Genomic DNA, 13,100 nt, shown 5'->3' on the forward strand with positions numbered 1-13,100 from the left:
AGCAAACGCAATCCCACGAATGGGTTTGCCTTTGCCGGAGGCAGGAAGAACCCAGACTGTTTTGCCCAGCACACTTTTTGCGTGCGCTACAGGGACTCTATCCCCTTCCACAGTATGTAGGATTTCTGACTGGGCAGGGCCAGCTTGATTGGCAGATCCCCTCATGTTGACTAACCATGTGGCTTTTGCTAAATGTGTATCCCAGTGTTTAAATGTCCCACCCCCCATTGCTCTCAGAATACTCTTTAACACTCCATTGTATCTTTCAGTTTTTCTAGAGGCTAGTGCATGATAGGGGATGTGATACACACACTCAGTGCTTTCCGTGCTCTTTGGCCCAGGTGTCTATGAGGTTGTTTCAGAAATGAGTACCGTTGTCTGACTCAATTCTCTCTGTGGTGCCATGTCACCATAGTACTTCTTTTTCAAGGCCCAGGATGGTATTCCAGGATAGAGTACCAGCCACTTTTCTCATTCAGCGACGTCTAAAGCCAACTGGATGGCCTTTATTGTGCACACTGACTCAATTCACCTTCTCCTTCAGCAGTTTCTCCATCTTGCCGTATAGGACTCCATACAGCAGCCTTCCATCTCCGGTGCTTTCCCACAAGATGATGGGACCCATCAGTGAACAGGGCATATTGCTTCTCATCTTCTGGCAGTGTGTTACACAGTGAGGCTTCTTCAGCATGTGTCACCTCCTCTTCTGGTGATATTCCAAAATCTTTGCCTTCTGGCCAGTCCATAATCACTTCCAAGATTCCTGGGCGACTGGGGTTTCCTACTCGAGCCCGCTGGGTGATCACTGCAACCCATTTACTCCACGTAGCATCAGTTGCATGGTGTGTAGAGGGGATGTTTCCTTTGAACATCCAGCCCAGCACTGGCAGTCAGGGTGCCAGGAGCAGCTGTGCCTCAGTACCAACCACTTCTGAAGCAGCTCGGACCCCTTCATATGCTGCCAATATCTCTTTTTCAGTTGGAGTATAGCGGGCTTCGGACCCTCTGTATCCACAACTCCAAAACTCTAGGGATCGACCTCGGGTCTCCCCATGTGCTTTTTGCCAGAAGTTCCAGGTAGGACCATTCTCCCCAGCTGCAGTGTAGAGCACATTTTTTACATCTTGTCCTGCCCGGACTGGCCCAAGAGCTACTGCATGGGCTGTCTCCTGTTTAATTTGTTCAAAGGCTTGTTGTTGCTCGGGGCCCCATTTGAAATCATTCATATTCTGGGTCACTTAATAAAAAGGGCTTACAGTCAGGCTGTAATTTGGAACATGCATTCTCCAAAAACCCACAACGCCCAAGAAAGCTTGTGTTTCCTTTTTGCTGGCTGGTGGAGACATGGCTGCTATCTTGTTGATCACATCCATTGGGATCTGACGACGGCCATCTTGCCACTTGATTCCTGACCTGGATATCCTGTGCAGGTCCCTTCACCTTACTTTGTTTTATGGCAATACCAGCTTTTAGGAGGATTTGGACTATTATTTTCTTCCCTTTCTCAAAAACATCTGCTGTTCTATTGCCCCACACGATGATGTCTTCAATGTATTGTAGGTGTTCGGGAGCTCCACCTTGTTCCAAAGCATTATGGATCAGTCCATGGCAAATGGTAGGGCTGTGTTTCCACCCCTGGGGCAGTCGATTCCAGGTGTACTGGACACCCCTCCATGTGAAAGCAAACTGTGGCCTGCACTCTGCTGCCAGAGGGATTGAGAAGAATGCATTAGCGATATCAATTGTGGCATACTGCTTGGCTGCCTTTGACTCCAGTTCGTATTGAAGTTCTAGCATGTCTGGCACAGCAGCACTCAACGGTGCAGTGACTTCATTCAGGCCACGATAGTCTACTGTTAGCCTCCACTCTCCATTAGACTTCCGCACTGGCCATATGGGACTGTTAAAGGGTGAGTGAGTCTTACTGATGACTCCTTGCGTCTCCAGACAATGAATGACCTCATGGATGGGAATCAGGGAGTCTCGGTTGGTGCAGTATTGCTGCCTGTGCACTGTTGTGGTGGCGATCGGCACCTGTTCTTTGACCTTCAGCAACCCCACCACAGAAGGGTCCTTTGACAGACCAGGCAAGGTAGACAGCTGTTTAATTTCCTCCGTCTCCAAGGCAGCTACACCAAAAGCCCACTTGTACCCTTTTGGATCCTTGAAATACCCTCTCCTGAGGTAGTCTATGCCAAGGATGCATGGAGCCTCTGGGCCAGTCACAATGGGGTGCTTTTGCCACTCATTCCCGGTTAGGCTCACTTCGGCCTCCAATACAGTTAGCTCTTGGGATCCCCCTGTCACTCCAGCAGTACTGATGGGTTTTGTCCCTGTATAGCTTGATGGCATTATGTGCCCTGTGCACCAGTGTCTATGAAAGCCTTATTCTCCTGTGGGTCGGACGTGCCAGGCCATCGGATCCACACAGTCCAGTAAACCCAGTTGTTCCTTTCCTCTGCTGGGATTGAGGCAGGGACCCCTGATCATAGTATTCATTACTCACGTCTTGTAAATACAAATCACAATTGTCTCTATTAGGATCAGAAATAAAATCAGCACTTCTATTCCTCCATCTGGGGAATTGCTTACTGGAAACTGGAGCAGCAGCTTTCCTGGAAGAACCCCCCTGAGTGATTGTTTTTCCTTGCGACTCATGTACCCATGCCTCTAGGGTCGAGGCAGATTTTCCATCCCACTTCCTCATGTCCTCTCTGTGGTCATGCAGGTAAAATCATAGGGTGGCCCATGGTGTGTATCCATTATATCCTCTCTCTTGAGCAAAGGGATGCTTACTCCTAATGGCTGAGATACTCCCTACCTGTACAGACCAGTAGGACATATCATCTTTAACCCTAAGCAAGACCTGAAACACATTCAGGAGACATAGCAATAGGACTATGCTGGTGTGAACATCCCAAGGATATTCAAAATTCTCAAGAGCTGTTGTAACTAGTCTGAAGGAGAGAGGGAAAGTGAAGGAGTGGGATAAAGTGTTCTCCCATCTCCTCCATAGATTGGTTCTCTGAGGAAAAAAGGTAGAGAGTGTAATTATTAATAGTTTCCGAGAGGTGGCTCCCAAGGTACGGAGATGATGGTAATGTCAAGTACAAATACCAAATTAGTCTCATGACCAATGATTTTATCATATCATAAACCACTGTTAAAAAGTGCAGCAAAATGATAGCCTTGACCCAGCTCCTAGTGGTGATAAACAGCACAACAGGGAACATATACTGCAAGTATAGTGTTATATAATCCAACTTTGAGAGCAAGCATGAGAACTTTAAGAGCAAATAAATTGACATTGTGACCAGTGACTATTAAACTAATATAATGAATGTTTATAACAAATTTGCCTTAACATGCTCTGGTCAGATTTGTCATTATCTCAATCCTTCGCGCCCCACATTGGGCGCCAAAAAGGGCTGTTGTGGTTTAACCCAGCAAGCAGCTAAACACCACACAGCTGTTCACTCACTTACCCCGCCCCATAGTGGGATGAGTGAGAATAAAAAAAAAAAAAGGTAAAACTCGTGGGTTGAGATAAAGACAGTTTAATAGGGCAGAAAAGGAAGGGAAAATAATAATAATAATTAATAATGGTAAAAGAATGTACAAAGTGATGCACAATGCAATTGCTCACCATCTGCCAAATGGTGCCCAGACAGTTCCCGAGTTTCAGGTTGCTGCCCCCCGACACCAGGACAATGGGATGTCTTTTATTGTTGACAATACTACTGTTTTTTATGCTCCTGCACTTGCCTTCTTGTAATGCTTGCTTTTAAATCATGTTATGTAAAACCTTGAGTATGTTATAATGGGTTTAAAATAAATATAATGTATTTTAGTAATACCACTAAAAACCTTTCATTAACAAGGTATACCTCTAAAACCGATGTTCATGCTAGGGCTATCTCTCCTTAGAGAGGAACTTCTTACTATTCTGTCTAAAATCGCTCTACTAAAGACACCTGGTCTCTACTCACTGCTCATTTGGACCACACTGATCCTCTCCATTCTGTCTGTAAGGTGGAAAATTTTAGTTTCTCAGCTCTACATATCTACATTTCTAGCTTGCTTGCCTTCTGCTTACTTCTGAGGTTTCTCTCTGTTCACATTAGCACATTTGTCTTTCAGTTATTTAGATCTTGTTTCTGTCAAATTATAATGTTCTTTTAAATTGCTTTAAATCTAACAGGTAGAAGTGCTGTTTGAATTGGTGAAGAAAAAAATTTATAGTGTATAAGACTTCCTTATAACCTCTGCTTTATTAAACAGATGTTGAAAGACTGAAAGAGAATACAAACCATGATGACAGTAGCAGGGACAGTTATTCTTCTGATAGACATTTGTCACAATACCATGATCATCATAAGGACAGGCATCAGGGGGATGCTTATAAGAAAAGTGAATCTAGGAAAAGGTTCTATTCAGCCTTCAGCAATGGAAAAGACCACAGAGACTGGGATCACTATAAACAAGACAGCAGGTAAATTGCTTCAGCAATTGTAAAATCTGTTAAGAATTCCCTTCCTGGTTTTGCAGTATGTTTGTAGTAAGCATTAAAGTATCTTTTCTGAGTAATGCAGAATCGCAAAGGAATTTTTCTAATGCAGTTCTGTTGAACTGACATAATTGTAATTCTTACCGTGTGTTCGGTAATACTAATATAAGTAAATTTTTTCAGATACTATAGTGATAGTAAACATAGAAAGTTGGATGACCACAGGAGCAGAGATCACAGGTCAAACCTGGAAGGAAGTTTAAAAGACAGTCGGCCTCATTCAGATCACCGTTCCCATTCAGACCACAGGATACATTCAGATCACCGTTCCACTTCAGAGTACAGCCATCATAAATCTTCCAGAGATTATAGGTACCACTCAGACTGGCAAATGGACCACAGAGCTTCTGGTAGTGGCCCGAGGTCACCATTAGATCAGAGGTCTCCTTATGATTCAAGATCTCCTTTAGGACACAGATCTCCATTTGAACACTCATCAGATCACAAAAGTACACCTGAACATACATGGAGTAGCCGGAAAACATAACAAAGACTGTCATTTTCTGGACCTTCTTTTAGCCATATACAGTAAGCTAACACAGTAATTGCCTTATGTGACTTGAAAGATATGGACTGGATATTCTGTCAGTAGCAGTATTGTTACTTCTTTCCAGGATGCAAGGTCTATTATCCCAACAATAGAAAAATATTTTTGTATTTAAAGTTTATGCTGCACTGTGCTGCAAATGTTGTGGCACTTTTTTTTTTCTTCCCCTCTTTAAGAAATGGAAAATGTTTACTTTCACAGGGACCTCAACACTGCCCCATTCAGACTGGATCTCATAAAACTGAGGCTGAACGCAGTTTAAATTATGTTTGCAAATGAGTTTTTAAACACTGACCTGTGATCACGTTTCAGGAAGGAACGAGGAGTTTGTTTTGTTTTCTTAGTGAAGAATTCTCAAGGACTTTGTTCACCTTCCAAAGCTATTTGTTTACGTTGTACACTGCAACCACCTTGCCGCTTTTCATCACAAGCTTGAATATTTAAGTTCTGTACTTATAACTGTAAAATAGCCAGGATTTCTCCTGTTTGTGATCAGTTGTAATAATGCCTTTTTACAAAATAAAATAAATGGCTGAAAATTATTGCAAACTAATAAAATGAGCTTTTTTTTTCTCTTGTTCCTTTCCCCACCAACTCAGGCCTTCTTGTCACAAGTATGAAACAAAGTCAGTATACTAACACTCTTTAATAAAATATCTTTATGAAATCACTATTCAGAATGCAAAAATGGGGAAAGAGAACATTTTTATTCCATTTAGTGCCCCCTTTTTATTGGATGCTTCAGATACATGGTTTTGGTTTTCTATTAAGCTGTCAATATTGTGATTTGTTGTAATGAAATGGTGGGAAATATTCAGCTAAACTGTGATTTGGAAAGTTTTTTCCAGTCCATTGGTTTTAAAGAAGGAGCATTCAATATCCGAACACTTCTGAATCCAAATCAGCCAAAATTTATTGGAAATATATTTGTTTTCCCTCTTAAAATGGGCAATAATGTCAAATGTGCTATGCAGCCAGTTTTATATTTGAATGGCTTTCTATTAATAGCATTGCTACAATGCACATTGATTGTACATAGGTAACTTCTGTCTGACAAATTAAATTTAAAAGGATACATGGGCTCTTGTTTTCTGATGGTGTTTTTCTACACTGTACCTTTCTCATTTAACCATAAAAATATTAAACTAAGTACTAAATTTTAATACACAACATAATTAGGGAAGATAAATGTCTACCCTGACATCATGTGGTTGGAGCAAATATGTTGCTCCAATTTTTCTCATCTTGCAATGTGTTGAGCATTTTTTTCCAATTAACCAGATTTACATGACAGCATTAAAATTGAACCAAAACCTCTTCAGAGTACCTGTCTGTTGTGCTCTCACTGTAGGTACAGCTGATGCACATTCTAAGCTAATATCATTTAGCCAAGTATGGTTAAATTAATGTAGGCTGCAACTCAGATAACTAATGCTTCTTCATTTCTTAGCTCTTCATCTTCCCAGGGTTGGGAGGGTTTTGAACTATGCTTTTGAGCTTAATTGCTGAAGCAGTGGTTAGCTAGTGGTGCCTAGTAAGGTTGTGCATGGGTGCTATGCATCTTCCTCTTCCAGTGGTGAAAATCTAGAAGTTAGAGCATTTACAACCACTGCCTAGTTCTTAAAGTTTGGGTAGTGAGCTGGAATCTTGGATCCACTATAATAACACATCAATAGAGAAGTCCCACTAAGTCTGCTTCACCATCAGTGTAGCTATATTAGCATGGCATTGTGGCTGATCGTGTCTATGTGACATGGTTAATCTGCATCCACTTTTGTCAAAGGCATCTTGGGTCTTTCAGAGATAAGCAAGACAGAACATACTTGGTGGCTTTGGTTAGAATCTTTGCTAAATAGTGTATTTAGGTTGTGTTAACTTTAATCATGTTATAGCTGTTTAAGACTTCACTGAATGCAGAGGGGAATTAAGTTTGATGGTACAGGTGTTCTCCATGGCTTATAAGATTGACTGTTATGGGATTTCCCTAAATAGTAATATATGCACCATATCCTCTGCAAATAAGCCATTTATAATTAATTTTCCATGCATGCAGATTTGGTCTTTATTTTGTTCTTTTATAATGGTAAGTTGTTGAGGAGTGTGTCCAGTTCTGAAGTATCCATTTGACAACAAGCCTCTTGTTTCAGATCTTAGTGTTGTTCTCTACAAGAGGTTTTAGGAAGTAAGAATTCTGGCGGCTCCAAGAGAACTCATGCTGCTGATAAAGATTCAGTTGTTTCATCTACCATGCATAGAATCATAGAATCATTTAGGTTGGGAAAGGACCCTTAAGATCATTGAGCCCAACCATTAACCTAACACTGCCAAGTTCACCATCCCCAGTACTACTTAAAAAGAGTAGTTTGGTGGTCTGTCTGCAAAAGCGCATTTAAAAAAATGCATGTCTGCTATGAGTGTTTTAAGGACAGATAAATGTATTCTCTGACTGGTTACCATTAGCTTATTGGCTCTTGTGTTGGCATCACCGTTTACCTGTTCAGTCACTGTGTTTTCCCCATTTTGATCTTCAGTGTGGATGCCCTGGTATCCAAGCTACACTTAAAGAGCACCAGTGACCTGCAATCAAGTGAGGAGGTGGTGGCCTGGGTTGGCAGGGTGATGTGGACAAAAGAGACCTTGACACCAACAAAACAGGGCAGAAGGGGGCTGACTTTAGGTGTACACGCACAAATAAGGACATGCTGAGAGGACAGAATGATGGCGGAGGCTCACACCCTTTCTGGGAAAATCAGCGTGAGTGTGGGCCTCTCTGAAGTGTCTGTACACTAATGTGCACAGCATAGGAAACAAGCAGGAAGAATTAGAGGCCTGTATGCACTTGCAGGTGCATATTCTCATTGGGATCACAGATGGTGGGATAGCTCACAGGACTGAAGTGCTGCAATGGCTTGATACTGGCTTTTCAGGAAGGACAGGCTGGGAAGGCAAGGAATGAGAGTTGTGAGGGAGGAGCAGGGTTGCCTGGAGCTCTGCCTAGGGATAGATGATAAGAGTTTTTGGATCAGGATTAGTGGGCAGACCAACATGTGTGATGTTGGGGTGAGTATAAGCTACAGACTGCCTGATCAGGAAGCAGTAGTAGATGAGGCCTTCTTCAGACAAAGGGAAGAAGCCTCATGTTTGCAAGCCTTTGATATCTGCTGGAAGGGCAACACAGCAGGTCACAAGCAATCCATGTTTCTGGAGTGCACTGATAATGACTTACTGATTTTAGAAGATTATCATCAACTTCTAGCTATATTTAGTAAATTTTATTAGCATTACCCACTATGGAGTCAGGCACTTCAGAGCAGATACAAAGACATCCCATGCCTGTTTAAGATGCAATATTTAAAAAAAAAAACCTCTACTTTGATACATTGTTTTCTAGTACTTTCTACAAAACAGCTTGTTTCCTTTCATACTGTTGTTTTTATTAATACCAATGTAGTTCAATCTTAAATGCATTAATAAACATCAAGGATGATTTTTTGCTTTTCAGTTTCTGTAGTGATCCTCGTGGGAAGACCTCAAGGAGTTAGTGATTGTGCTGGTTTTGGCTGAGAAGAGAAGGGGTTAATTCTCTTCACTATAGTGCCTGCAGTAGTCAGGGACCTTTCCAGCTTCCCATGCTCTGCCACGTGTGTGGGAGGCTGGGAGGGGTGGGGCCACAGCCGGGGCAGCTGACCCTGACTGGCCAATAGGATGTTCATTCCATACCATGTGACACCATGACCAGTGTATTAATGGGGGCGGTTGGGGTGCAGGGGGGGCAGTTGTGGCTCAGGGACTGGTGGCATTGGGTTGGGCGGTGAGTGGCTGCATCACGTGTGGTTTGTTTTGGTGGTTCATTCCCCTTCCCACCCCCTCCGCCCCATGTTTTGTGCCTCTCATTGTTTTCCTTTCCATTGCATTTTTGTTGTTGTTTTATTCTAATTATTAAACTGTTCTTATCCCAACCCACGAGCGTTACCCTTCTGATTCTCTTCCCCCATCCCACCGGTGGGGGAGTGAGTGAGCGACTGTGTGGGGCTGAGCTGCCGGCTAAACCACGACAGTCTTTTTTGGTGCCTAACATGGGGCTCAAGGGTTGGAGATAACAACAGCTGCTGGTCACAGCACCATGTTGTCGTTTTGGCAGTTGGTGTTAAAGATTGGTGTTGGTTTGTTTAGTCTGCTGTGTTCTGCTGTGATTAGTAAGGTTTTGCCTAAGAGATTTGTTATGCAAACCCTGGTTTTCAGCTTTATCTGGCATTTGGGGTTTTTGCTGAAACCATTACTCTACTCTGGATACCACCTTGTTGAGGCGATTAGCAATTATACCTCCTCCTCTGAGAGATTTTATATGGAGAAAGTACGGAATGGTATCTTTGCTACTTTCTTCTATGATGTCTCCGCCTTTATTACAACAACCTTTTTGTATCTTGAACATCCTTGGGTGGTTAAGGTGCACTTATTGTTAGTTTTTGGGCATGTTGTTTTGGTTTTGACTAAGCAACTTAAGAATATCACCCAGAAATCTGCCCCGAGGCTTGATAGTTACGAGTGGCAGGGCATGTGGGATAGCATGGGCAAATACCTAGGGCAGTGGGCACCCCCAGTGTTTTGGAGTTTCACCCCTGAACAAGCGCAGAATCCTGAAAAACTAGTAGAATATTTGGAGAAAGTGTGTTGTTACCCTGGGAACTCCAGAGAGACACAGATAACTGCAACATGCTGGGGCCTGGCCCATGCGTACCGAGCCCTGCTCAACAGTATAGAGTGCTCCCAAGGGGAAGAGAAGGTCTCTGGATTGAAAGGCAAAGTGACAGGCACTGTGGCCTCTCAAACCCCCAGGACAAGCACTGTGGCTACTCAAACCCCCATGACAAGTACTGGAGGTGGCTCAGAGAATCAACCTGTGCCAGTATCAGTCGCCCCCATGCACAAGAAGAAATATTGGAAGCGGATGTCAACCCATTTAGAACGGGATGATGAAGAAGCAGGGCCATGACAAGGAGAGGAGGAAGAAGTCATAAATGAAACAGAGACCGCTCGATCCCTGTCCTTGAGTGAGTTGCGAGATATGCAAAAAGATGATAGCCATTGCCTAGGGGAGCAAATTGCCACCTGGCTGCTCCGATGCTGGGATAATGGGGCCAGTAGCCTGGAATTAGAGGGAAAAGAAGCCAAACAACTGGGATCCCTTTCTGGGGAAGGGGGCGTTGACCAAGCAATTGGAAAAAGAACACAAGTCCTCAGCCTCTGGAGGCGACTCCTGTCTGGAGTGAAGGAAAGGTATCCCTTTAAAGAAGATGTTACATATCGCCCAGGAAAATGGACAACTATGGAGAAAGGCATCCAGTATCTAAGGGAATTAGCTGTGCTTGAGGTGATTTATGGTGACCTGGACGATCAACAGTCATCCAAAGATCCAGATGAAGCCCAGTGCACACGACCCATATGGCGGAAGTTTGTACGGAGCGCACCATCTTTGCATGCAAACTCATTGGCAGCAATGTCCTGGAGAGGGGACGAGGAACCAACAGTGGCGGAGGTCACTGATAGACTCCGGGATTACGAAGCAATTATCTCTTCCTTGCTCATCTCTGCTGTGGAGAAACTATCCCGAGAGGTCCAGCAACTCAAAGAAGATCTGTCCTACTCCCCACCTGTACAGGGTAGTGTCTCAGCTGTTAGGAATAAGCGTCCTATTGCTCAAAGGAGAGGATACACACCACGGGCCACCCTATGGTTCTACCTGCGTGACCACGGAGAGGACATGATGAGGTGGGATGGCAAGCCTACCTCGACCTTAGAGGCACGGGTACGTGAACTGCAAGGAAGAACAGTCACTCAGGGAGGATCCTCCAGGAAAGCTGCTGCTCCAATTTCCAGTGAGCAGGTCCCCAGACAGGAGTAGAAGCGCTGATTTTATTTCTGAGCTTAATAGAGAGACTCTTGATTCACATTTACAGGAAGTGAGTTGTGACTGTCATGGTGAGGACTAGAGGGGCCCTGCCTCCAGCCGGGTGGAGGAAAGGGATAACTGGGTTTACTGGACTGTGTGGATCCGATGGCCTGGCACGTCTGACCCACAGGAGTATAAAGCTTTAGTGGACACCGGCGCACAGTGCACCTTAATGCCATCAAACTATATAGGGGCAGAACCCATCAGCATTGCTGGAGTGACAGGGGGATCCCAAGAGCTAACTGTATTGGAGGCCGAAGTGAGCCTAACTGGGAATGAGTGGCAGAAGCACCCCATTGTGACTGGCCCAGAGGCTCCGTGCATCCTTGGCATAGACTACCTCAGGAGAGGGTATTTCAAGGACCCAAAAGGGTACAGGTGGGCTGTCTACCTTGCCTGGTCTCTCAAAGGACCCTTCCATTGTGGGGTTGCTGAGGGTCAAAGAACAACAGGTGCTGATTGCCACCACAACAGTGCACCAGCGGCAATCTCACACCAACCGAGACTCTCTGATCCCCATCCATGGGCTCATTCACCAACTGAGGAGCCAAGGAGTCATCAGGAAGACCCACTCACCCTTTAACAGTCCCATATGGCCAGTGCGGAAGTCTAATGGAGAGTGGAGACTAACAGTAGACTATCGTGGCCTGAATGAAGTCACTGCACCGTTGAGTGCTGCTGTGCCAGACATGCTAGAACTTCAATACGAACTGGAGTCAAAGGCAGCCAAGTGGTATGCCACAATTGATATCGCTAATGCATTCTTCTCAATCCCTCTGGCAGCAGAGTGCAGGCCACAGTTTGCTTTTACTTGGTGGGGTGTCCAGTACACCTGGAATCGACTGCCCCAGGGGTGGAAACACAGCCCTACCATTTGCCATGGACTGATCCATAATGCTTTGGAACAAGGTGGAGCTCCCGAACACCTACAATACATTGAAGACATCATCGTATGGGGCAATAGAACAGAAGAAGTTTTTGAGAAAGGGAAGAGAATAGTCCAAATCCTCCTGAAAGCTGGTATTGCCATAAAACAAAGTAAGGTGAAGGGACTCGCACAAGAGATCCAGTTCTTAGGAATCAAATGGCAAGATGGACATCGTCAGATCCCAATGGATGTGGTCAACAAAATAGCATCCATGTCTCCACCAACTAGAAAAAAGGAAACACAAGCTTTCTTGGGCATTGTGGGTTTTTGGAGAATGCATATTCCAAATTACAGCCTGACTGTAAGCCCTTTTTATCAAGTGACCCAGAATATGAATGATTTCAAATGGGGCCCTGAGCAACAACAAGCCTTTGAACAGATTAAACAGGAGATAGTTCATGCAGTAGCTCTTGGGCCAGTCCGGGCAGGACAAGATGTAAAAAATGTGCTCTACACTGCAGCCAGGGAGAATGGTCCTACCTGGAACTTCTGGCAAAAAGCACATGGGGAGACCCGAGGTCGATCCCTAGAGTTTTGGAGTTGTGGATACAGAGGGTCCGAAGCCCGCTATACTCCAACTGAAAAAGAGATATTGGCAGCATATGAAGGGGTTCAAGCTGCTTCAGAAGTGGTTGGTACTGAGGCACAGCTGCTCCTGGCACCCCGACTGCCAGTGCTGGGCTGGATGTTCAAAGGAAACATCCCCTCTACACACCATGCAACTGATGCTACGTGGAGTAAATGGGTTGCAGTGATCACCCAGCGGCCTCAAGTAGGAAACCCCAGTCGCCCAGGAATCTTGGAAGTGATTATGGACTGGCCAGAAGGCAAAGATTTTGGAATATCACCAGAAGAGGAGGTGACACATGCTGAAGAAGCCCCACTGTATAACAAACTGCCAGAAAATGAGAAGCAGTATGCCCTGTTCACTGATGGGTCCCGTCATCTTGTGGGAAAGCACCGGAGATGGAAGGCTGCTGTATGGAGTCCTACAAGACAAGTAGAAGAAACTGCTGAAGGAGAAGGTGAATCGAGCCAGTTTGCAGAGGTAAAGGCCATCCAGCTGGCCTTAGACATTGCTGAATGGGAAAAGTGGCCAGTGCTTTCT

General features: G+C 44.5%; 1 protein-coding gene across 4 annotated transcripts in view; it reads left to right on the plus strand.

Moving 5' to 3' along the window:
* LOC142049352 (chromodomain-helicase-DNA-binding protein 1-like) overlaps positions 1-5,665 on the plus strand; it is an 80,007-nt gene extending 74,342 nt beyond the window's left edge. For 2 of the 4 annotated variants that reach the window (XM_075077001.1, XM_075077002.1), the window contains exons 36-37: positions 4,282-4,492; positions 4,691-5,665. In XM_075077001.1, the coding sequence (XP_074933102.1) occupies positions 4,282-4,492; positions 4,691-5,054 (575 nt within the window). In that variant the 3' untranslated portion in view covers positions 5,055-5,665. The remainder of the gene's footprint in view (positions 1-4,281; positions 4,493-4,690) is intronic. The other 2 variants (XM_075077004.1, XM_075077003.1) reach the window with 2 other exon arrangements.
* Positions 5,666-13,100: the final 7,435 nt, after the last annotated feature.

Source organism: Phalacrocorax aristotelis, chromosome W (assembly GCF_949628215.1).
Source record: "Phalacrocorax aristotelis chromosome W, bGulAri2.1, whole genome shotgun sequence".
Taxonomy (NCBI): Eukaryota; Metazoa; Chordata; class Aves; order Suliformes; family Phalacrocoracidae; genus Phalacrocorax; species Phalacrocorax aristotelis.